At 36.0% G+C, this 26,793-nt stretch overlaps 1 protein-coding gene across 2 annotated transcripts in view; it reads right to left on the reverse strand.

Moving 5' to 3' along the window:
- The window catches only part of PPP2R3A (protein phosphatase 2 regulatory subunit B''alpha), a 105,924-nt gene that overhangs the window by 33,898 nt on the left and 45,233 nt on the right, over positions 1-26,793 (reverse strand). For both annotated transcript variants that reach the window (XM_069473210.1, XM_069473211.1), the window contains exons 5-9: positions 14,888-14,962; positions 7,329-7,415; positions 3,663-3,819; positions 901-949; positions 337-426 (exon numbers count right to left, since the gene is read on the reverse strand). In XM_069473210.1, the coding sequence (XP_069329311.1) occupies positions 337-426; positions 901-949; positions 3,663-3,819; positions 7,329-7,415; positions 14,888-14,962 (458 nt within the window). The remainder of the gene's footprint in view (positions 1-336; positions 427-900; positions 950-3,662; positions 3,820-7,328; positions 7,416-14,887; positions 14,963-26,793) is intronic.

The raw sequence follows: 26,793 nt of genomic DNA on the forward strand, positions 1-26,793 counted from the left end.
TTTACCATTGAACCATTGAGATCATAAAACTAAAATTCACATTATCTATTGCCACATACTATATAAATCCTTACTAGTCCTACTTATCCCTCAGGGTCTGCTTACATGTCACTTCACCTTTGTTTCTGTGGGTAACAGCACTTCTCTTGATATGCCTATGTCATGAATTCAGTGCCTATTCCCTTTCTTAGACTGAGAGCTCCAAGAGGACAGAGACTAAGTCTAACCTATTTTAGTATCCTCAGGTTGAGTCAGCTTCACAAGGTATGCATCATGACTTTTTCCAGCTTTATCCATGTGTTTAACATCTTGGCAAAGGAAACTTAGAAGTCATACCTGGTAGGGTTCCTTTTGTCTTCCTCAGAGATCAAAAACCAAACAAAATCTGCATAGCTCATTCTTCCCTCTTTCTGTACAGTTTTTCCCCTGAAGAAAATACATGGTTATAAAATTTCCTGAGCAATAACCCAGATACATTTAATAGAATGATGGACTTAGAAATAAAGTAACATCTTTCTCTGGAAATTTAGTTAAAATTTTTAAAAATTTAGAATGCTGGATGCCTCACAAAGGGCAACCCTTTTATGGTGTATCTTCTTTTCAGAGGCCTAGAGGGTGAAATCAGAGGGCATCTGGCAAATGTGAAGAAAAGAAATCTGGTTTCTAATTTGAATGCAAATAAATAATCACTGGGATCAAATACTGTTACCTGTAGTTAGATATAGGATTAATAGTCATATTAAATAATTACTATCTTGTATAATATTAACCATGAGTATGTTCTATAGGATATTATTTGGCCCAGTAGCACTGCCAAATTATGCAGGAAGTCTTGCTAAAATGAGATCATTACAGTATTACTTGCAGTTCATTTTTAAACTCAGATTTTAAACTACTTACCTTGTTACTGCTCCAGAGAATATTCTTTCAATAATTCTGTTTGATGAAGCTAAATATAAATAAGAAATTACAAAGCTAGTTAGAGACATACTCCATAATGGCAATACTTTTGGCAAATTTATTTTTATTAGCTGTAAGGTAAACCATAGTAATCTTCCATCATGAGAATAAGACTAAATTTTTCTTATGTATGATTTATACTTTCTGGAAGTAAGAATTTGAGGTGGCTTACTATCCATTAATCAATAATTTTTAAAAAGAACAGGCAAATGAATGTCCCTGATATCTGGGAGGTATTTATATGGTTGAGTGCTAAGTTAATTCTGAACATCCTGACAACTAAGATGAAAATGTATAGGATTTGTATTGATCTTGTTATTCAATAAGATGAGACATATTTTCCTATAAAATACGACAAATTTTATCCTAGCATTAAATTCAAGGGGGAACTGGTTGTGTAGCTCCTAATACAATATAATATAAAACAAAACAGTAAAACAATGGAGAATGCTTTCAAGTAGAATTAAGATACTAAAACCTACCAAAATGTACTTTTATATTTGCATTCTATGAAAGTCCAGGATATAACATGATGCAACATAAAATTTTTACACTTTCTATCAGTGAGTTTTATTTATAGAGAGAGACAATTTTATCTTAAGATAGTATGTTGCTTACAATGATAGATCCTAGAGAATCTCTGGTGGTTTCAAAATAACCAAAGGCATTAGTTAAAAAAATAAAAAATAAAAGAGGGCCAGGTGTGGTGGCTCATGCCTGTAATCCTAGCACTCTGGTAGGTCAAAGTGGGATCACTTGAGGCCAGGAGTTCAAAACCAGCCTTGGCAACATAGTGAGACCCCTGTCTCTACAAAAAGCAGAAAAAATTAGCCGAGTACAATGATGCACACCTGTAGCCCTAGTTACTCGGGCAGCTGAGGCAGGAGGATCTCTTGAGCCCAGGAATTTGAGGCTGCAGTGAGTTATGATGGCACCACTAACACTCCAGCCTGAGCTAGAGCTAAACCTTATCTCCACAAAAAAAAAAAAAAAAAAAGAAAAAAGAAAAAAAGGCCTAGGGATCTAAGACCTGTTCTTTTAACAAGTGCCCCAGGCAATAGCATGCACACTAAAATGTCAGGACTGTTAGGAATTTAGCAGCTAGCCACATCTAATTCTTCTGCTTAGAGTTAGTTAGGTACAGTCAGCATAAAGGTTGATTAGTTTGATGAAGAGAATATGTCTATTAGTATAGCCATACCTGGCCACACATGGAAGCTTATATAAAAACCTATACTTTGAAGGTTTATAGGGTTAATAATTAGTACTAGATAGGAAAAAAAGAGGGCTATATAGGAAAGGCAAGAATATTTAATTCCAAAGCTAACATCTTTTTAAAAAGGCATTTTTTTTAGCTTTAGAAAGTTTAGCCTCCTAAATTGAAGATCGTATTGTTCCATGTTATCTCCTTAGGGACAGTCTGGCGAGTGGATAATTATGTAGAGTTTAGTGTTTCCTTCATTTATGCAGGGCTAGAGGCCTGCTTTTCTGGACTTCACCCCATTAATATGGATAGCTCTTGACTTGCTATGTGAATATATACAATATTTGGGGAACTTAGTAATAATTATGGTTATATTATCCAGAGAGGGAGCTTTAAAGCCATAGGGTTGTGCATGATCTCTGAACCCTGGCTCATGTTGTACAGATGATCTGTCTACTGGTAACAGGAAGATGCACAGCTAATAAAGCCGACCTGATACCCTTACAAATATCTTCATCTTTCTGCTATTCTGGTGACAGGAAGGTTATGACTACTTGAAGAAGGGATGTAACAATATTAATATATTGATCAGATAAGTACATTTGAGTAGTTCCCCTTGATGTCTGCTTGGCATCTGAAAATTTGAGAGCGAGAACTCTGTTTCCTAAATATGCAAAGCTCCATGAAACTTCACATCATATATCGTGAGCCTTTTCTTAAGCTGTATACCACTGGTCACAGAGACACCAAATAACAGAAAAAAAAATTCAATTCATTTATGTAAGATTTACTCTACTACATCTAAAAGGCTAAAGTCTGATTTAAAAAATCGACAGTGCCTGAGAAGACATTTAAGAATAGAGCAGGGACAATCTTATGAGAGAAGAATGAATAAATGTATCTTGGTGCATGGTTAAGAATATTAAATCAGTAGGCAGTAGGTTCTAAGTTTACTACAGGAAAAAATGAAGCGAAAAGGGTAACATCATAAGTAATTTTTTGTTTTCTGTCAAAAGAAAGTACACAAAATTCACATATAGAGACAATATCTTTTGGAATTAAAGTCACAAAAGTAAGTTTTTATGAGTCCGTGAAAATAAACTTGGCAAGTTAGAAACATTATTTTCATCCTTGGCTTTTTATAGAAATACTATTAAATGGGAAAGTTTATAAAGGTATATACATATTCCTTTTGAAATAGATTTACACAGGTGTGAATCTTAGTTCATCATCAGAAAATACACATCACCATAAAGACCCACCACTTCATCAATACTAAGACTGATTGCTTACTTACCTCCAAACCCCTTCTCCCACACCAGGCCTTTAAATAAAGAAATTAAATTATCTTTGCATGTCTTAAAAATTCTTGGCCCTGTAAAGAGGACTTGATTAGATATAGAATTCAGGAAATCGGAATTTCTCATAATGAGTAGGGACAATTTACATGATTCTTCAAAATGGTTAAGTCTTAGCATCTACAGAGTCACTCACTCACCCTGGTCATTGTATCGAGATAGATCAGCCTGGCTGATGTAGAGGTCGTGATCACTATCTAGTTCCCAGAATTTACAATAAATAACATAGAAATGTTCATAGGAGAAGTAATCTGTGATTTGGTTTATATCTTCTTCTTCTTCCAAAAGGGCTAGAGTCTGAAATGGTATAAAAAGAAGGATTAATTTCAAAATTATGAAAAACCAGCTTTGTCCATTGTACAGAGTCTAGCAAATGTTTGTTTTAAATTGAATTTGCAATTTTGTTTTTGGTAACAAATCAGGAACTTTTTTAATAGGCAACTTCACCCTACCTTTAATTTGCTGAGCTCTGTAACGTGCTTAACAAATAATTAGATGCTCTGGATACAACAGCAAGGAAAGAGAAGGATCATTACTAGGAGGACTGTAACCAGTCAGAGGTCCACAGACTGGCAGGCACAGAAAAATTAGACAACGGGTTTAATTATATGGCCATAAACTAACACTGCTTTTTAACTTTTCCAAGTCATGTGAGCAATATTAAGAAGAGTAGGCATCCACATACCAGGTTCAGTTTTGTAATGAAATCAAGTTTACCATAAATGATACTTATACATACAATAGTGATGACACATGGTGGCCTGGCATAGAACTTTAGGAAATAGAAAAAACAAAATGAGACCAGATATATCAACAGTCACCATAAAGACAGATGAGTTAAATTTCCCAATTAAAAAATTTCAATTGAGTATCAAAACCTAATCCAAAAAACAGATCTAGGTATATGCTATCTACAAGAGGTATACCTAAAATAAAATTAAGATGGCAGGCTAAAAAAAAAGATGGACATATACTAGTCAAATGTTAATAAAAAAGAAAGCGTATCAGGCTGGGTGCGGTGGCTCACGCCTGTAATCATAACACTCTGGGAGGCTGAGGTGGGAGATCGCTAGAGGTCAGGAGTTCGAGACAAGCCTGAGCAAGAGCGAGACCCTGTCTCTACTAAAAAATAGAAAGAAATTAACTGGCCAACCAAAAATATATAGAAAAAATTAGCCGGGCATGGTGGCGCATGCCTGTAGTCCCAGCTACTTGGGAGGCTGAGGCAGTAGGATCACTTGAGCTCAGGAGTTTGAGGTTGCTGTGAGCTAGGCTGACGCCACGGCACTCTAGCCTTGGCAACAGAGTGAGACTGTCCAAAAAAAAAAAAAAAAACAAAGCATATCAATCTTAATAGAAGATCTTAATAGAAGATAAAACAGAATTCAAGGTGAAAACATAAGAGAGAAAGAGGACTGTTTCATAATGCAAATATATTACCTTGATAAAATTTTTTAAATGTAAAATTGGAAAGCCAAAACACTTCCTATCTAGTAGTAATTATTAACCCTATAAACCAGTGTTCGAAGTATAGAAGGTCTTTATATAAGCTTCCATGTGTGGCCAGGTATGGCTGTACTGACAGACATATTCTCTTCATCAAACTAATGAACCTTTATGCTGACTGTACCTAACTAACTCTATGTAGATTGTATTGAAAATTGAAAATAACATAAATTATTAAATTATGGTAAATCTGTTCAATGGAAGATTATGCAGCCAGTAAAAATTATTAAGTCTACATAGAAAAGGAAACCATGATGTGATAAATAAAAAATATAGGATATAGATTGTATACACTAATAACTATGTAAAATCCTAAAATCCATATTTGTATATGAATGAGACTAGAACACATACAAAAATGATTCCAGTTGTATTAGAGTGGTAAAATATAGTTTTTATTCTTTTTTCCAAACTTGCTTGTAATGTTTTGTTTTACAAAATTCCCTTTGATGTGTATGAAGTAGAATACTTTCAATAAAACAAATCTTCAGAAGCAAAGAACTATCATTTTCATCCACTGGATTGTCATCAAATGAAGATGACAGATAAATTCTATTGTTGGTGACTATATAAGTGAAAGTATGAACTGGTGCAGGCTTTTAGGAGGGTAACTTGGCGGGATCTGTCAAATTAAAAATGCATATACTATTAATATTTGATCCAGGATTTTCTCTCCAGTGGTGTATTCTAGAGAAATTCTTATATACACACAAGAGGAAAGAACAAGGATGTTCACTGCATCATTGTAACAGAGGAAATCTGAAAATGATTTGAATGTCAATAGAATATGCAATTAGTTTATCCATGTGATTGATTATGCAGTAGTTAAAAGAATGAGATAATTTATATGAATGGAAATGAAAAGAACCCCAAGACACTTGTTAAGTGAAAAAAAAAAAAAAAACCAAGTTAACAGAATAGTATGAACCCACAGAGTGAAGAGATAAATAGCAACTTCTGCTCATTTATTACTATAGATGTGTTCATATTATTTGAATGTTTTGAGTATTTGTTTAAATACTAAGAGGAAGAATAAGGAGAGGAGTAGGGGAGGGGAGAGAGGGGAAAATAAATCATGCTCTAGGAACCACATGAGTTCTGTTTCCAGTTCAGCAACTTGCTGGTTGTGTGATCTTATATAAGTCATTCACCCATATTTTATCACGGGTTAAAAGAAAGTTTTTTATCATTATAATAATGATTCAAAAAGTACAAACTATAATGTGCTTCAGGAATATGAGGGATTATTATTCTTGACGTAATATGGAATCACTGCCATCTTCACTCATCCCGTATTATTAATAAAACTAGTGAGAGCCCAGGCAAGCATTAGGTGTTCAAAAATATCAACAATGACTGATATGATGACTGTTCATTTTGGAATAAAAAAATGTTTGTATATCCATCACGGACTGCTAATTTTGATAAGGCTTTATTACTTTGTCTATCCCAGATGAAGATAGGAAAAATAAAGAGTAAATAAGGTTGTATTATTAGCCTAAGGTTCATTTAGTAGGAGTCATTTAAAATAAAACATTTTATTTCCTTCCAAGTGTGAACAATTCCACTTTCTTTAGGTTTATGGAAGCTTAAACAATCAGGCATGAAGATTACCTCGGTAAAAGGCTCCCACTAGTGGTCAATACTCACTCTCTCATTTGGTAAAATAAATAAAATAATTGAATGAAATGTATTCTTTCGTAAAAGAAATATTTAGCAGGTACTGGATAGTCATTGCTGACAGGATCAAGTCCAAAATCTTCCATTGCTTTTGTAAGGCTCTTCCCAACCTCGCCTCTGCCCACACCCTTTCAACCCCATCTCTGGTCACACTCTGGGAGCCTTTGGATACTTAAGACTGTTTGGCAGTTACTGAATATGACATTTGCATGTTTCCGGCCTTTGCTTATACTGCTTTCTCTATCTGGAATCCTCTTTCTTCTCAAATTTTATCTTGGTAAACTCCTGATATCCTCTAGGGTAAAGATCATATGCCAGTCCTTCTGTGAAGCCTCTCTGCACCATTTATCAATGTCTGTGGAATTCATCAAGTGAGGTGTGGTACACCTCTCTCTCTTGTTCCACAGTGCATGCCTCAGGGAGAGATCCTTAGCTATTCTATTCATCTTTGTCTCCCCACCCCAAACATCCCAGGGTCCAATTATAGGTATTTGATAAATGCTTAATGACTGAAAGTAGTGACAGTGCTTTGCATACAATAAGTACTCAAATATTTGTTAAATGAAGTAAAGAAATTATTTAAATTGCTCTTTATATATGAAATCCAATGAGAGGCATACTTGCAAAAAGTTGCTTTTTCTTATCTCTGTCGAAGTAATTTTTCCACTCCAAGATCTGTTGACTGTGTAGAAAATTCTCTGAATAACCTGGTTCCCAAGGGAAAACAAAACCAAATAAAAACATTAAATATCTCTATTACTTTATCAAAGCCCATCTTATGAATATGCTTGGAACCAATTTAAGTTTTGTTTTTTTTATTATGTCAAATGTAATTTCTAGTAAAAATTAACACTATATTTTAAAATCTACGTCTACATATATTTTGAATTTGGCTCTATAATTATGAGAAGAATAAAAAAATTCTCTACTCACAAGTCTTCATTTCCCAGTTGCCTACACATCACTTCCTTTGTTTACTTCTCATTTATACAGTGATGCCTGATTCATATAATACTTATGGGGCTATATGTTTTGGGTGGGCAAATGAGGCGGGAAGTAATCTGCTAGGTTGGCTTAATGATTGATTAATCAGTCAGAAGGATGGCTGTCAAGGTGGTGTAATTCAAAAGGGCATTATTCTGATTATCATAGCCTTATTCACTGGAGTCTTAAGGACTCCTGGTCTTTCAGATTCACTATGTAAACTCAAATACATCTGGGTAATTTATTTCCTGATCTTTATTTGGGTATGAACACCTTTGTTATTAGCTAGTGTTTTAATGAGTTTAATAGAAGTGCAACTCTGGGGAAGACCCTGGATAGGATGGGGAGAAGAGGAGACAGGAAGCAAATGTGTGTGCTGGGGATATGTGTGCTACAATATAGGAGAGGATTGGAGAAGGAAGAAGACAGAGGCTACTATCCTGAAGTAGGAGGCCATAGTGAGTTCTTAACAATTTTACCTGCGATTACTCCTACCCACTCAATTTCCTTCTTTCACCTATTAATATTATTTTTTTTCTCCCAAAGGAAACAGTGGTTGAGAAGAGCAATTTAAGCAGTTTTTTGGTACTTTGGCTTTTATTTTGATAGTCTAATAACACAGAAATCCTTTATCCTTGGTGGTTTTATCATGGAAAAGGTTAGATCTCTTTTTCAAACTATTTTGGTGCAAGAAGAACAAAGAAGTAAAGACCTTTGGACATCTTTCCAAAGAGAAGGCTTAATGAGGTACTAAACCACCATTGTGCTTCTGAATTCTTCAGCAAAGACAGTGATACTCAAACTGAATGGGGGAAAATTAGCATCAGGATGAAGGTTTAGATTTCTACCGCCCAGCATTTACCAGCATTCACCACTGATAGCATCATCTGCTATCAGTGCTAACCTTGTCTGACCCCCCAGAATCGAGCCCAAGCTCCACACTCCACAGGAGGCCCCCGGACAGGGGCTGGGTTAGAAGGTTAGAATTCTGCTTTCTGTGCTCCCACTGCCACCTGAGCCCCCCCTTCAGTCATCGCTGTGGTTACTTCTAAACACTGGTGTGTACCTGACCATCACCACTTCCACACACCAGGGGACCAGGTATTTCCTGACTTGTGTTCTAGTATCTGATATGGAGCTTTCTATATATCAGGTGGTCCATAATTGCTTGATAAAGTAATGAGGTTTGGAAGCTGTGTAACAAAGACTTTTGTGTAATCTTTGTGATAGAGAAACATGGGTTGGTTTCATAGCTAGTTGAACAACTCTACTCAGAGTTTTGCATAGCAGATAGATGCCAACCCAAGACAGGTCTCTAATTAGTATTTCATACAAATCACTATTTCTATGATTTACAGATAGAACGCATATAAAATGTGCAAAAAACATAAAGCAGGAAAGGTTAACTACATTCAAAATGATTGTGAAGATGCTACTAATGTAGTAATGTTTAATCTCGAGGAAAAAATAAGACTATAGACATGCTCATGATCTGAATGGCTGACTACTGGGTAGAAGAAGAAACTGACTTGTTCTGTGTTGAACCACAGGACAGAATTAGAACTGCTAGATGGAGATGCCCTTATACTGAAATGCTTCAAAATAAGGAAATTTCCTAAAATTAGCCTTATGATATAATGTGTTTGTATGAACGTAAGGTTTCTTTTCACCAGGGAGTTGACAGGATTCCTGCATTAGGTAGGAGCTGGGACTAGCTGGTGCACAATTTCTCTACTGGCCTCAATCACTCAGACTCTGAGGTCCTTGAGGACAGAGAATGTGTCTTGCTCAACACTGTGTTCTTAGCACTAGCTTGGCAGAAGTTCATATAAAAATGATGGAGGATTTTTAGCATGGAAATTATATATATGAAAATAAACATTAAGAATTTAATTTACCATAATTTCACTTGCCCTCTCTCAAGTTAAAGTCAATTTCAATATATATTATTACACCAAATTTTTCTTTTGTTGAACATTAGATTTTTGTCCTTATTTCTTGACTTTGTATATAAATGTATCTTAAATTCTCAGTTTCCTATCTAAATTTTATGTTTATATACTCGAATATTTTATATGATTTATGGAAGTACTGTGTTAAAAATTATATAGCTTTAATCTGTATCTAGTTCTGCTATTTAATTTTTCTTTTCTTCTTTTGTTTCTCTTGACAGAATTTTTAAAATTTGCAGTTTGCCTATTAGGCATTTCCTATTTTTAGCCTCTGCTAACCTACTTATCTAATACTATAAAACAATGTACCTGTAGTCCATTTTTCCATAGCCTAAATCTCCTTATTCAGTGACCCCACTTCATCAGCACATTTGTTGGTTTCCACATCACTGATTCAGCATTTTAGATAATCAAGGTAGGGCCACCATCTAGTGGTGAAAGCATATAGCTGCTGGTTCCACATTAATTACAATTGTTATTTTTCTAACTTTTGTTCTACCACTTTTAAGTGAATAAAAATTAATCACCATTTAAAAAATGTCAAACAAAATTTAAAAATAAACCATAATTAAAATAATCATTTACTACCAGTGACAGAAATGAAACTTGACAATCTTTCACCAAGGGATCTCTAGTCAACTTGATAGGTTGAATCATGAGCCAGTTTCCTTTCTTCTTTTTATCTGTGGAACTGGAAGCCTCTAATTCACAGATATAGGACACCAGGAATGGAAGTAAGCGTTTGGTGGCTCTGTCGTGTAGCTTTTGATAAGCGAATTAAATGCAGACACAGAAATTACAAAGAATTTCTCACTATAGATGACATGACTGCAGAAAAACATACTCAAATGCTGTAAACCTGGCTCTGCCACTTGGCAGGGAGGAGTGAATGGATTTCTAATCAACTCTTTAGTTAACATGGCTCTGAAAAGTATTTCTTCAAGGTCTGCTTTAGAAGTTGGACTTTAAATAAAAATGATTTCATTCTCTGTCAAGAAGAAAAGTTTTCAAGGGGGAAGAGTTAATAAGCTCTTAGTGATAAGCAGTCTTCACCACAGCTTAGTCATCTTAGGAAATATCAGTACCTTGTCCTCAACAATTAAAATCCTGGCATTTCAGCCTGAAGTGATGGGATTCAGGCCAAACATGATACTGAATATATGACTAAGACACCATCTGAGCAAGCCACAGAAGTATCTTTATTGCCAGCACCAGTGTCATAAAGAAGTATTTTAAATCTCATCACTTATTTTAAAAACTCAAGTGAGGATTTCTTTCCTCAAAAGTCAGCATATGTCAGTTTGGATAAGCAGAGCCTTTTTTATTCACTGGCAATCTCTGCACAGCATGTAAAACTGCAAACTCAAGGGCTACAATTTGCTGGTATTTCTAATTTTCATTTTCATTCAGTACCAAAGGCTTATTTCTTAACTGCTAACTCTCTGGGGAAATAAAAAAAGAATATGGACTGACTTTTAGGTGCAATCTCTTATTTGGGTAGTGATGTCCTTCTTTACAGTATACATAGCTGGTGCTCTGTCTTTCCAGTCTAAAAATAGCTGACAAAATAATTAACTCAATAGTCTTCCTATAACATAGGTTTTCAATGATAAATAGAAAATAAAAGTCCAATTTTTCTTCATCATATATATATCACACATAAGCTAATATTTGGGTCACACTTTGCGTCAGTGGTTTCTTCCAACTATAAACTGAAATAACTGAATAACTCTATCATGCAATCATTATAGTAATTGTTCTTCTACACTGCATGCCACTGAGATTATATAACAGTCAATAGGGTCATATGATAAAATGATTTTTGCTTTTTCTGAAATATTTGTCATTAATTCTGAGGCTGACCTTTGTAAGTTTCTCAGAAAAAGTGTGATATTACGTTTTTGCCAACAGCAGGGTAGAGAATGATGCCTTTCTAGTTACTTTCACACCTCCTAACAAATTAATTTCATATTAGTTGGTCTTATTTTGCGTTTGTTCTAGAAAAACTCACTGTACTATGAAATAATGCAAAGGTTTCAATGATTTGCAATGTAACTTGGCCATTATTTGACCAAGTTTTGTAACAGAAAAGGCACTGGGGAGAACAGATAAGCAGTCTGATAAAATTCTATTTCCAGATATTTGTTGTTAAACATTTTATTTGCACTTTTCATTTTTTGGTGGTAGTATAAGATTATCATGACAGCAGTTATTCACTTATCTCAATAAAGACAGATTCACATTTTATGTTCCTAATTAGGCCTCTTTAGTCTTTATGTTATGATGCTATTTTGAGGTGTCATATTATCATTATTTCATCACAAGTATTTTACACTTTAATGACTACTTCTGAGTAATAGAACTGAGGATAAAGCAGCATAATACAACTGTGAACTGAGGATAAAGCAGCATAACACAACAAAGTGTAAATTTAACAAATGTAAACAATAATATACAAATGCCATGAAAATATGACAGTAGAGATAATTAACTATATTCTGTTAATTGACCAGTGTAGTTCTTTTTGTTCAACAGCTATGTATTTATTTATTTATTTATTTATTTTAGAGACAAGACTTTGCTCTGTCACCCAGGCTGCTGGAGTGCAGTGGCACAATCACACTACTGTAACCTCGAATTCCTGGGCCCAAGCAATCCTCCCGCCTCAGCCTCCTGAGTACCTAGGACTACAGGTGTGCAAGACCACGCCCAGCTAATTTGTTTATTTGTAGAGATGGGATCTCGGTATGTTGCCCAGTGGTCTTGAACTCTTGGCCTCCCAAAGTGCTGGGATTACAGGCGTGAGCCACCGTGCCCAACCTTGTTCAGTGATTATTAACATGATAGAATTTCTTCGAAAATGTGAATTATATGTGAACAAAATGGTTTCATGGCTTTCACTCTGAAATCATAAAACTTCTTGGGGACTACTTGCTGGATGACCACAGACCATCACAGGTCCAGGTACTTCAAGAAATACCAAACTAAAAAGTATACAGAAAGAAAATTTATCTCTACTTTACTCTTTTGTTCTTTAACATCTCTACAAATAAACTAAAAAGTTCCTCTATAGAGAGCATTTTCTGAATTGGTAGAAGGTTGGATTAGATTATTTCTAAGATCTTTTCCAACTCTTTTTTTTTTTTTTTTGAGACAGAGTCTCGCTCTGTTGCCCTGGCTAGAGTGAGTGCCGTGGCGTCAGCCTAGCTCACAGCAACCTCAAACTCCTGGGCTTAAGCAATCCTCCTGCCTCAGCCTCCCGAGTAGCTGGGACTACAGGCATGTGCCACCATGCCCGGCTAATTTTTTCTATATATATTTTAGCTGTCCATATAATTTCTTTCTATTTTTAGTAGAGATGGGGTCTCGCTCTTGCTCAGGCTGGTCTCGAACTCCTGAGCTCAAACGATCCGCCCACCTCGGCCTCCCAGAGTGCTAGGATTACAGGCGTGAGCCACCGCGCCCGGCCTTTCCAACTCTTAAGATTCTAAATTATGCTGTTAATATGCCTGAGTTTACAGAACAGTCAATAATCAGAACCCAATAATTCTTTAGAATTGCAGCCACAGCTAATATAGAATTCTTAGGCATGAATAATTTCACATGTGCACTCAGTACATATTTACTGTGTGTCTAATGTGTGCCAGGCACTATTCTAGGTACTGGGGATATGCAGTGAAAAATATAGCCAAAGACCCTGCTCTCATGGAATTTACACTGAGAGAAGGAGATGGACCATAAACAAATAAAATCTAAATATCAGATGATAGGAGTTAAGAAGGAAAATAAAACAGGACAAAGGAATAGAGAGTGTATGTGGAGAAGACAAGGGGCAAAGAAGGATAATGAAGGCAGAACGTGATCAGGGAAGGCCTCACTAATAAGGGAATGTCTGAGCAGGTATCTGGATAAAGTAAGGGAGCAACAGTGTGGAAATCTGTAGGAAGAGCCATGTAGGCAAAAGAAAGAGGAAGAACAAAGCACCTGAGGCACAAGTAGATCTGGTCTGCTTATGTGTCTTAAGCAGAGTAAGCAGGGGGGAGGGAAGAGAGAAGATGAGAAAGCAGGGATTATGAGGGTATGGGAGGATTATGGTGAGTCTGGGCAAGGACTTCGGCTTTTATTCTGAGGAAGATAGGAAACTATTTGGAGGGTTTGAGCAGAGGAGTGATATGATCTGACTTATATTTTTAAAGGATAACTCAGTTTGCCTTATGGAAACCAGACTATAGGGCATTGAGGGTGCTAACAGGGAGACCAATTAGAAGTAATCCAAATGACAAATGAAGGTGATCGGCCAGATTGTAGTGGAGGTAATTTAGTACAGTGTTGCTGCTAACAGGCAAAAATAATTTATGAGATAGTCTGAGATGACAGTGACACCTTCTGGCTCAGATAAAATCTTACAAAGTTTAACACTAACAGAAGAAAGCCAATGTAAAAGCAAAGAATGAAGTCCCTACAGGAGGGACTTCTGTAGTTTGAAATTTTGTAATTTTGTAGCTCAGCAGAACCTCACACATCCCAATAAACTGTACCCAAAGAATGAGGGTGGTCTTCAAAGGAGACTGCCCTGGTTAGCCGAGGGATCTGAGTTAGAGGCAAGGGCCTTCTCCCTGGAGTGTGTCTATAAATGGCCCTGGGGCTTGTCGGTGGAATGTCCCCAAAGATAATCTGGGAGCTAGCTACACTATACACTGCAGGCCTGTGTGCTCTCACTCATAATTCATGCCCTGCCTGTGACTGACCACGTGAAGCTGTGCCTGAGAAACAGGAACTGTGAGCACCTCACAAAACAGGGGATTGTGATTACGTTACTTTAAATGCTTACATGATTTACTTTCTGATTACACACAAGCTATTTTGCGTTATCATTTCCAGTTCTAACCTTGAAGAACTAGAGACACATCTTTTTCTGGGACAGGCTGTCAAAAATTCTTTTCAGTCTTATTTGGAAATACTAAAAGATCAACTGGCTATCAACATTCATAACAAAGCAAAAGGTAGACCTCATAAGGCCAGACAGAATGAGTATATTACTTTAATTTTGTATACAAGAGACCTCCTTTGGGCATAAATAAGGGAAATATAAATAATTCAATTTTATTCACCTTCCTTCCACTTAAAAATAATTATTATAGCCCATGTTACCTTTTGTATAAATATCTGAAATCCTGGACACCAGACACTGATAAAAAGGTGACTTTCGGAGTTATATTAAGAAAAAAGTGGACTAAGCTTACCGTGGTGATGTAGCGGGAGTGGAATTCTGGAGCATCTTTCAGGAACGTAAGACCAGGGTGTGTATCCACCACATCCTGAAAAAGATCAAAACCAAAACTAAATTAACAAACATTCAACAATTATGCCTACAGAATTTTTTACCTCCTGTATAATACATTACCAGTTGAGTCAACCTTGCTATTTTATAATATTGAACAATGCACTTAAAATTTAATACTTTATTAAATTCAAGTTTTATTACAAGCATACATATGTGTGCTTTTCTGTATGTATAGTATACTTTAATAAAGTTAAAATTTTAATGTAGCTATATTTGGTGATTTGTGACTCAAATGTCTTAGAAGCATGCAGTTATAATTCTAACACATCAAAGTATGTCAGGGAAATTCATCCTACAGATCTTGGTAGAGGTTGCTAAGTGATATTTATACACAAAAGATGTGACAGACATAAGCCCATGAGAATGATTCTTTTTCTTAACTTTCCAGAAATTTTTGAAAAAAACAGCACATGTAGCCAAGTAGTTTGAAATCTGCCTATGTTAAGTTGTGTGAGCCAGCTAATGTCCATCAGTTTTTGTCATAATAATTGTGTGGACAAAACTGTTTTCAATTTAGGTTTTTATTCATTTTTAAATCTCGTATCTTGTTCTTACTGAAGACTGTTGGAATATTAAAACCCTAAAATACTGTTTTTATTTTCTAATTAGATTTTTAAAGCACTTTGAATGAGCCTAGGGAAACTATCAGAGGTAATTACTGTTTATTTAACCAGAGGAAGCAGCAATGCCAACATAGATAGAACCTATTAATACTGGCTAGCCATCAATGGATAGACATCAGTTATATTTCTTTTCTTTGTTTCTTCAGAGCAGTTAGCTATACATAACTACTAATATACAGTCTCAAACCAGTGAACCTTACTATTTAAGTTTTTATTTGGAAATAATTTTAGACTCACAAAAAATATTGTAGAGAAATTTCCTATGCCTCTCTCCCAGCTTCCCATAATGGTAACAACTCACAAACCATTGTATAATCGTAAAAACCAAGAAATGAACATTGATACAATACTAAACTACAGACCTTATTCAAATCTTGTTGAGCCTAAGAATACTGAATTATAGAAATGCCCCCTGTATTTCTGGAGACAAGATTTGATTTCAGAAGTCAAATAAGTCTTTGCCTTAAGGAAAAGATAAATGTGTTAGTTCAAGAGCTGCCTCGTCTCAGGAGGGCGTCTTGCTGGTCAGTAGAAGCTGCATCTCAAGGAGACAGCTGTAAACTGGGCCTTTGGTTCTCACCTGTTTTGAAAGACAAGGCAGGCCTCCCTTAGGACCAAAGGTTGTTGGTGCTGCTGACTGGTGGACCCCCGGAGATGAGAGCTAATCAGATAGATATGCTAAGGCCCAGATGGAACCATGTGGTTAAAGTAATTAACACAAAGCACAGCCCATGTTGACTTCTGGGATCATCTCTGTCTCCAAGAACACAATCACCAGAGCCAAGATGTCTCTGTTTGTTGCTAAAGTAATAGCCTTATCATAAAACTTAGAAGTTTGTCCCAAGAAGATTTTATAACCCATTGTTCCCCTAGTTAGAGTTAGTTAAAGGATCTGTAGTAGACTTTTAGGAGACTTTGACCCTAAAGCAAACTGCCTGTTAGTATGCAAATCCCGTTGCCCTTGGCAACGGGGAGCCTGTATGTACCCTATATAATACCTGTGTGGAGTTTCAGTCGGGGAAATATTTGATGCGGGTAAAATATTTCCATCCGGATACCCTCCTTTATCTATTTTCATAAACTTTCACTTTATAAACTATATCTTTGGCTCTGTGTATTATTATTGCCATTACTTATACTTTTATTTCTGTTTCCTACTATATTTTTCATCCTTTGCGATGACCCCTGCCTGAGAGACCTGATCGGAAGAAAAAACCTCTTTGCAGGGAGCCTAGCTAACTCCCTGCAAACTGGCGTAGTCAACTTAGAGATCTGATCAGAGCAAAGAGAAAAGGACCTCTTTGCGGGGAGCGTAGCTAACTCCCCGCAAAATCTCACCAGTTTTTCCTCAACGTCTTTTTCTGTTCCAGGATCCTACACTGCATTTAGTTTTTGTGTTTTACTGTTCTCCACCAATCTGTGGCAGTTCCTCAGTCTTTCCTTGTCTTTCAAGATTTTGATGCTTTTAATGAGTTCCGGTCAGTTATTCTATAGGATGTCTCTCAATTTGGTTTTGTCTGATGTTTTGTCATGATTAGACTAAGGCTACACATTTTTGGCAGGAATATGACAGAAGTGACGTTGTGTCCTTTTCAGTGCATACGTAATACAGGGGGTATGTGCTATCGATATGTCTTGTATCTGGTGATGTTAACTTTGATTATACTTGGTTCAAGTGGTGTCTGCTGTGTACTCCACCGTAAAGTTAACTATTTTCCCTTAATAACTAATAAATATCATGGGGGAGATTCTTGGGGACTATGCCAATATCCTATTTTTTCTCAAACTTTTGCCCACTGATTTTTAGCATCTACTGGTGGATCGTGACTGCAACATTTGTGTTATAGCGTTTATCTAATGGTGACTTTGTATTTCCCCCATTCTGTCTACATTTATTAATTGGAATTCTTCTATAAGGACGAACTGTCCCTTCCCTCCCATATATTTGTTCAGTTTATATCAGTACAGACTCATGGATATTTATTATATGGGTTATAATGGTATACTATCATTATTTATTTTGTTGCTCAGAGTGATCTAGCTTTGGCCGTTAGGACCTCCTTCAGGTTGGTTCCTGTGTCCTCTTTACATGCCCTTGTGTCCTTTTGAGGGCACTTCCATATTTTCTGGTATCAGAAGATGGTCCAGGTTTATCTTGTATTTTCCTTGCCCCAGGCCTGGTATCAACCTTTACTCCAAGAAGCCCTGGTTACTTTTATTGGAGAATGGTATTTAGAAACCAAATCTATGTGTGACATGTGCCCATTACTACTAGACCATCTTAGAAGGCTACTAATCCATGCACATACACATATCTATATTCTTTCTAAATCTGGCTGTATATACATTAAAAACTATGTCATCAAAGAGATAACTGATTCCAATCTAATACCACAAGGTTCATTCTAGCTTTTCTTCTTTTTTTTTTTTTTTTTATTTTGAGACAGAGTCTCACTCTGTTGCCCAGGCTAGAGTGAGTGCCGTGGCGTTAGCCTAGCTCACAGCAACCTCAAACTCCTGAGCTCAAGCGATCCTCCTGTCTCAGCCTCCCGAGTAGCTGGGACTACAGGCATGCACCACCATGCCCGGCTAATTTTTTCTATATATATATTTTTAGCTGTCCATATAATTTCTTTCTATTTTTAGTAGAGATGGGGTCTCGCTCTTGCTCAGGCTGGTCTCGAACTCCTGAGCTCAAACGATCCGCCCACCTCGGCCTCCCAGAGTGCTAGGATTACAGGCGTGAGCCACCGCGCCCGGCCTAGCTTTTCTTCTTTCCTTTGTAACTTCTTTTACTAACCATGAGAAATTGGGCTCTCATTATCTGCAATATATTCACCTATGTGTTCAATCCTATTATAGTAACAGAATTGCTAACACATACACAAGTGATAAATTTACTAACTAGAGTACAGTATTTGTGTATAGCTCCTTTTGTCTTTAGTCTTATAGTATACAGTTAAATAGTGTTTTCCAAAGTTACTTAGCCTAGTTCTTTCCCTTTCTTCCTCCATCCTCTTCAATGTGGTTCATTTCATTTGTTACTATTAACATTCTGTTTTGGATTTCATTCCCACACATCCTGGTTGACTTTAATTATTTCTTAGAAGGAGAGCATATGAAACACTCCTATGGTTCTAAGTATCAAATTTATTGTAGAATTGACATCTTTACAATATCAAGTCTTCCCACCCATAAACATGATATATCTCTCCATTTATAGAAATCTTATTTAATTTCTCTCAGAAATGTTTTCAGCATATAGGGCTTACACATCTTCTGTCAGATTCATCTCTAACTATTTCATATTTTTGGGTGATACGATAAATGATATTGTTTTTAAATTTCAATTTCCAATTACTTGTTGCTAGTATATAGAAAGACAATTGATTTTTGTATATTGATCACATACTCTTTAACTTTGCTAAATTCACTTCTTAAATACAGCTTTAGTAGCATCCTAAAAATGTTGATATGTTTTCATTTTCATTTAATTCACAATATTTCCTAATTTTCCTTTTGATTTCTTCTCTGACCAATGGGTTATCCATAAGAGTTATTTAGTTACCAAATATTTGGGAATTTTTCAAAGATCTGTTATGATTTCTAATTTAATTACATTGTGGCCAGGGAATAAACTTCATATGACTTGAATATTTTTAAATTTATTGAGGTTTGTTTTATGGCTCTGAATATGGTCTATCTTGGTAAATAGTCTGTGTACACGAGAAAGGAAAGTTGATGGGTTTAAGTGTAAAATAAATGGCAATTAGTTCAGGTTGGTTGAAGTGTTGTTCAAGTGTTCTACAACCTTATTGATTTTCTGTGTATTCTTTTCAGTATTAAGAGCAGTGTATGGACATCTATAATTGTGTATTTATCTTTGCAGTTCTATCAGATTTTGCTTCATGCACTTTGAAGGTCTATTATTAGGTACACAAACATTTAGAACTGTTATGTCCTCTTGATGAACTGATCCCTTTATTATTCCCTAGCAATATTATTTGCTCTAAATACTACTTTGGTACTAATATAACCACCCAGCTTTCTTTTTTTTTTTTTATTGTGGCAGAAAAAGCACATAAAATTCACCCTCCCAACAATTTCCAACAGTACAGTGCAATATTGTTAACCACATGCACACTATTGTGCAACAGATCCCCAGAACGCCTCCACTCCATCCTGCATGACCAAAACTCTATATCCACCGAACAACTTAGTCCTCCCCCAGTCTCTAACAACCACCGTATATTTTCTAAGTTTGACTACTTTATATACCTCACATAATTGAAAATATATAGTAGTCACCTTTTTGTGACTTATTTCTTTTTTTTTTTTTTTTTTTTGAGACAGAGTCTCACTCTGTTGCCCAGGCTAGAGAGAGTGCCGTGGCGTCAGCCTAGCTCACAGCAACCTCAAACTCCTGAACTCAAGCGATCCTCCTGTCTCAGCCTCCCGAGTACCTGGGATTACAGGCATGCGCCACCATGCCCGGCTAATTTTTTCTATATATATTTTTAGCTGTCCATATAATTTCTTTCTATTTTTAGTAGAGATGGGGTCTCGCTCTTGCTCAGGCTGGTCTCGAACTCCTGAGCTCAAACGATCCGCCCACCTTGGCCTCCCAGAGTGCTAGGATTACAGGCGTGAGCCACCTCGCCCGGCCTTTTTTGTGACTTATTTCCCTTTCCATGTCCTTAAGATTCATACATCTTATGGCATATAACAGGATTTCCTTTTTTTTTTTTAAGGCTGAATAATATTCCATTGTATATACATAATGTATTCTCTTTATCTGTTTACCTGTCAAATGATGCTTAGGTTGTTTTCTCACGATGCTTCATCGTTCCAACACATTGTTATATATCACTAACCAGGGAAGCTCAATTGAGCTTCAGCGTTCAGAGTTTTTATTGGTGTTTTATCATGTAGGCATAATCGATTGAATCACTGGCCATGTTAATGAATTCAATCTCTAGGCCCCCGCCCCTTGAAGGAGTTGAGGTTGTATTACCTGGCTAAAAGCCCCAACTTTAGTCACATGGTTGGCCTTTCTGGCATGGCAAGTCCCCATCCTGAAATATCTAGGGCTCACCATGGAAAACAAAGACATTCCTATCATTTAGGAAATTCCAAGGGTTTAAAAGCTCTGTCCTAGGAACTTGGGACAAAGACTTGAAAAATTCTTTGTTATAAAACACCCTTCCTTCCATCTATATGTATGTTAGGCTGCTTGAAGTTTTCCCACAGCTCACCAATGATCTTTATACTTCTTTTTTTAATTCTCAACATATTTTTTCTGGTTTCTTGCACTATTTATTATTAATTTTAATTTCTTGTACATTATATTTGTACTTATCTATGGGTACATGTGAAATTTTGTTACCTACATAGAACGTGTAATGATCAAGTCAGGGTACTTAGAGTATCCATCACCCGAATATTTATTATTTCTATGTGTTGGGTACATTTCAGGTCGTTTCTTCCAGCTGTTTTGAAAAATACAATACATTGTTGTAAACTGTTGTCACCCTACTCTGCTATCAAATGTTAGGACTTATTCTTTCTATCTAACTGTATATTTGTACTCATTAACTGATCTCTCTTGATCCCCCGCTCCCATCCATACATTCTTCCCAGTCTCTGGTATCAATCATGCCACTCTCTACCTCCCTGTGATTTCCTTTTTTAGCTCCCTCATGTGAGTGAAAACATGTGATATTTGTCTTTTTTCACATAACATAATGACCTCCAATTCCATCCATGTTGTGCAAATAACATTACATTCTTTTTTATGGCCAGATAGTATTCTATCATGTATATATACATATATCTTATGTATATGTACATATATAGATATAAGATATGTAGATATACATATAGATCTATATAAATCCATAAAGATATGGATATCTTTATCCATTCATCTGTTGATGGGAATTTAGGATGATTCCATATCTTTGATATTGTGAATAGTTCTGCAATAAACATGGGAGTCTGGGTATCCCTTTGATATACTGATTTCTTTTCCTTTGGATAAATAAATACCCAGCAGGGGGATGGCTAGATCATATAGTAGATCTATTTTAAGTTTTTAGAGAAATCTCCAAACTGTTTTCCAAAGTGGCTGTACTAATAATTTACATTCCCACCTACAATGCAGAGGAGTTCCCTTCCTCCATCTCCTCGTCAACATTTGTTATTTTTTGTCTTTTTGGTAATAGCCATTGAACTGCAGTAAGATGATATCTCACTGTGGTTTCACTGATGACAGGTGATGTTGACCATTTTTTCATATATCTGTTGGCCATCTGTATGTCTTCCTTTGAAAAAAGTTTATACACATCTCTTGCTCATTTTTATTTATTTATTTATTTTACACTGTTATTATAATACACTGTTATTAACTATAGTCACGATGTTGTACAGTACTCTGAAATTTTTCTTTTTTTCTTGCTTTTCCTTTTTTAAAAAATAGACTTGGTACAGAGAATGGATGGTACAGTGACTTTTAATATACGCTCTGCCCACACAAGCATTGTTTCCCTCATTATCAATGTACCCCACTAGAGGGGTACATTTGTTATAATTGAAAACACATTGACATATCATTATCCAAAGTCCATAGTTGACATTAGGGTTCACTCATGGTGTTGTACACTCTGTGGGTTTGATAAATGTATACCAATGCATACTCACCATTATGGCATCACAGAGTAGTTTCACTGCCTTAAAATTTCTCTGTGCTTTGCTTATTCATCCTTCCTTCCCTGATAACCCCTGTCAACCACTCATCTTTTTACTGTCTCCATAGTTTTGCCTTTTCCAGAATGTCACAGAGTTGAAATCATAAAATATGTAGCTACGTAGTTTAGAGATTAGTTTCTTTTCTTTTCTTTCTTTTTTTTTTTTTTGTTTTTTTTTCTTTTTTAAATTTTAAAATATTAGGGGGGTACAAATTTTTTGTTACATGGATAGCTTTTATAGTTCTTTAGTCAGGGTTATAAGTGTGCTCATCATCCAAATAGTGTTCATTGTACCTGTTAAGTAGGTTTTGACCCGTCTCCTACCCCCTTCTTGATTTCCAATGATTTTTACTTATTTTTGTGACCATGTGTGCCCATCAATTAGTCCAAAATTATTAGAGAGTACATGTGGTGTTTGTTTTTCCATTCTTGAGATACTTCGCTTAGGATAATGGTCTCCAGTTTCATTCAAATTGCTGCAAAAGACATTAATTCACTGTTTTGTGGCCGAGTAGTACTCCACGGTGTATATATACCACATTTTCTTTATCCATTCATGAATTGATGGGCACTTGGGTTGATTCCACATCTTTGCAATTGTGAATTGTGCTGCAATAAAAATTTGAGTGCAGGTGTCTTTTTGATAAAATGACTTCTTTTCCTTTGGGAAGATACCTAGTGGTAGGATTGCTGGATTGAATTGTAGGCCTACTTCTGTTTTTTTTTTTTTTAATTTTTTTTATTTCAGAATATTACAGGGGTACAAATGTTTACATTACATACATTGCCTTTGCACCACCTAAGTCAGAGCTACAAGAGTGCCCACGCCCCAGACAGTGCACACTGCACCCATTAGTTGTGAATATACCCATCCCCTCCTCTCACTTCCCAGCTGCCTGACACCCGATGAATGTTACTTCCATATGTGCACATAAGTGTTGATCAATTAGTACCAATTTGATGGTGCTTGTTTTTCCATTCTTATGATACTTCACTTAGAAGAATGGGTCTACTTTTAGTTCTTTGAGGAATCTCCATACTGTTTTCCATAGAGATTGTAAAAATTTGCAGTCTCACCAACAGTGTATAAGCATTCCTTTCTCTCTGCATCTATGTTTTTGGACTTTTTAATAAAAGCCATTCTAACAACGTTAGGGTAATACCTCATTGTAGTTTTAAGTTGTATTTACTTGATGATTAGTGACATTGAGCATTTTTTCATGTATTTGTTGGCCATTTGTCTATCTTCTTTTGAAATGCTTCTGTTTATGTCTTTTGTCCACTTTTTAATGAGGTTTTTTTTTTTTCTTGCTGATTTGTTTGAGTTCTTTGTAGATTGTGGATATTAGTTCTTTATTGGATATACAGCTTACGAATATTTTCTCCCATTCTGTAACTTTTCTATTTGCTCTGTTGATATTTCCTTAGCTGTACAGAAGCTTTTTAGTTTAATCAAATCCCATTTACTTATTTTTGTTGTTGCTGTAATTGCCATTGGGGTCTTAGTCAGAAATTCTCTGCCTAGGCTAGTATCTATCAGAGTTTTTCCTACATTTTCTTCTAGAATTTTTATGGTTTCATTCCTTACATTTAAGTCTGTTATCCATCTTGAATTAATTTTTGTGAGTGGTGAGAGACAGGGGTCCTGTTTCATTCTTCTGCATGTGGTTATTCAATTTTCCCATGACCATTTATTGAATAGGACTTCTTTTCCCCAGTGTATGTTGTTGTCTGCTTTGTTGAAGATCAGTGGTTGTAGGCCAGGCGCGGTGGCTCACACCTGTAATCCTACCACTCTGGGAGGCCAAGGCGGGTGGATTGCTCGAAGTCAGGAGTTCGAGATTAGCCTGAGCAAGAGTGAGACCTCGTCTCTACTAAAAATAGAAAGAAATTATCTGGCCAACTAAAATATATATAGAAAAAATTAGCCGGGCATGGTGGCACATGCCTGTAGTCCCAGCTACTCGGGAGACTGAGGCGGTAGGATCACTTAAGCCCAGGAGTTTGAGGTTGCTGTGAGCTAGGCTGACGCCACAGCACTCACTCTAGCCCGGGCAACAAAGCGAGACTCTGTCTCAAAAAAAAAAAAGAGAAGATCAGTGGTTGTAGGTAGATGGTTTTATATTTGGGCTCTCTATTCTGTTGCATTGGTCTATGTCTCTATTTTTGTACCAGCACAACGCTGTTTTGGTTATTATTGCCTTGTAATATGTTTTGAAGTCAGGTAATGTGAGGTCTGCAGCTTTGTTCTTTTTGCTCAAGATTGCTTTGGCTACCTGGGTCCTTTTTTGGTTCCATATAAATTTAAGGATTGCTTTTTCTATTTCTGTGAAAAGTTACACTGGTATTTTGATAGGTATTACACCGAATCTGTAGATCAGTTTGGGAAGTATAGTCATTTTAGCAATATTAATTCTCTTGATCCATGAGCATTGGGTGTCTTTCCATTTGTTTGTGTCCTCTTCAGTTCCTTTCACCAGTGTTTTGTAGTTTTCCTTGTAGAAATCTTTCACCTTCTCGGTTAAATTTATTCCTAAGTGTCTCATTTTTTGGTAGCTATTATACCTGGGATTGCCTTTTTTTTTCTTTTGAGACAGGATCTTGCTCTATTGCTTGGGCTAGAGTGCACTGGTGTCATTGTAGCTCACTATAACCTCTAACTCCTGGGTTCGAGCAATCCTCCTGCCTCAGCCTCCCAAGTAGCTGGGACTACAGACACATGCCATGAAGCCTGACTAATTTTTTTTATTTTTCATAGAGACAAGGTCCTGCTCTTGCTCAGGCTAGTCTCAAACTCCTGGCCTCAAGTATCCTCCCACCTCAGCCTCCCAAACTGCTAGTATTACAGGCATGAGCCACCATGCCCAGCTGAGATTGCCTTCTTGATTTCTTTTTTGGCTATTTCATTATTGGTATAGAAATGCTACTGATTTTTATATGTTGATTTTGTATCCTATAACTTTACTGAATTTGTGTATCAGTTCTAAGAGTTTGTTTGGTGGAGTTTTTTGAGGTTTTCTAAATATAAGATCATGTCATCTGCAAAAAAGGAAAATTTGACTTTATCTTTTTCAATTTGGATGTTTTTTATTTCTTTCTCTTGCCTGATTGGTCTGGCTAGGATTTCTAATATTAGCTGAATACAAGTGGTGAGAATGGGCACTTTGTCTTGTTCCTGTTCTTAGAAGAAAGGCTTTCAACCTTTTCCCATTTGGTATGATATTAGCTGTGAATTTGTCTGGGCCTTTATCGTGTTGAGGTATGTTCCTTCTATGCCTAGTTTGCTGAGAGCTTTTATTATGAAAGGGTATTGAATTTTATAAGATGCTTTTTCTGCATCTATTGAGATGACAATATGATCTTTGTCCTTCATTCTGTTGATGTCATGTATCATATTTATTGATCTGTGTACACCGAACCATCCTCACATCCCTGGTAAAAATCCCACTTGATCATGGTGTATTATATTTCAATGTTCTGTTGGATTCAGTTTTCTAGTATTTTGTTGAGGATTTTTGCATCTATATTCATCAGGGACAGTGGCCTATAATTTATTTTTTTATTGTGTGTCTGTCTGGTTTTGGTATCAGGGTAATACTGGCCTCATAGAATGAGTTAGGGAAAATTCTTCTCTCTTCAATTTTTGGGAATAGTTTGAAGAGGACTGGTATTAGTTCTTTATATGTTTGGTAGAATTTGGCAGTGAATCCATCTGATCCTGAGCTTTTCTTTGGAGACTTTTTATTACTGATTTAATCTCATTACTCACTGGGCTTGTTCAGGTTTTCTATTTCTTCCTGATTCAATCTTGGTAGGTTATATGTTTCCAGGAATTAATCCATTTCCTCTAGGTCTTCTAGTTTGTTAGTGTATAGTTGTTGATAATGGTCTCTGATGATCTTCTGTGTTTCTGTCATATCAGTTGTAATGTTTCCTTTTTCATTTCTAATTTTATTTATTTGGGTCTTTTTTTCCCTTGGTTGATCTAGCTAGTAGTTTATCAATTTTATACTTTTGAGGAACCAATTTTTTGTTTTATTCATTTTTTTAAGTCTCTATTCATCTATTTTAAGCCTACTCTGCTCTTTATTATTTCTTTCCTTCTGCTAATTTTTGGTTTGTTCTTGCTTTTCTTGTTTCTTGAGGTGCATTGTTATATTATTTATTTGAAATCCTTCTACTTTTTTGATGTAGGTATTTGTTGCTATAAAGTTCCTTCTTAGCACTGCTTTTGCTGTATCCCACAGGTTTTGGTATGTGATGTTTCCATTTTCTTTTGTTTCAGGAAATTTTTTGATTTCCACCTTAATTTTTTCATTGACCCAATGGTACTTCAGAAACATGTTGTTTAATTTCCGTGTATTTGTATAGTTTCCAAAGTTCTTGGTATTGATTTCTAGTTTTATTCCATTATGGTCTGAGAAGATATGTAATAT

Source organism: Eulemur rufifrons, chromosome 7 (assembly GCF_041146395.1).
Source record: "Eulemur rufifrons isolate Redbay chromosome 7, OSU_ERuf_1, whole genome shotgun sequence".
Taxonomy (NCBI): Eukaryota; Metazoa; Chordata; class Mammalia; order Primates; family Lemuridae; genus Eulemur; species Eulemur rufifrons.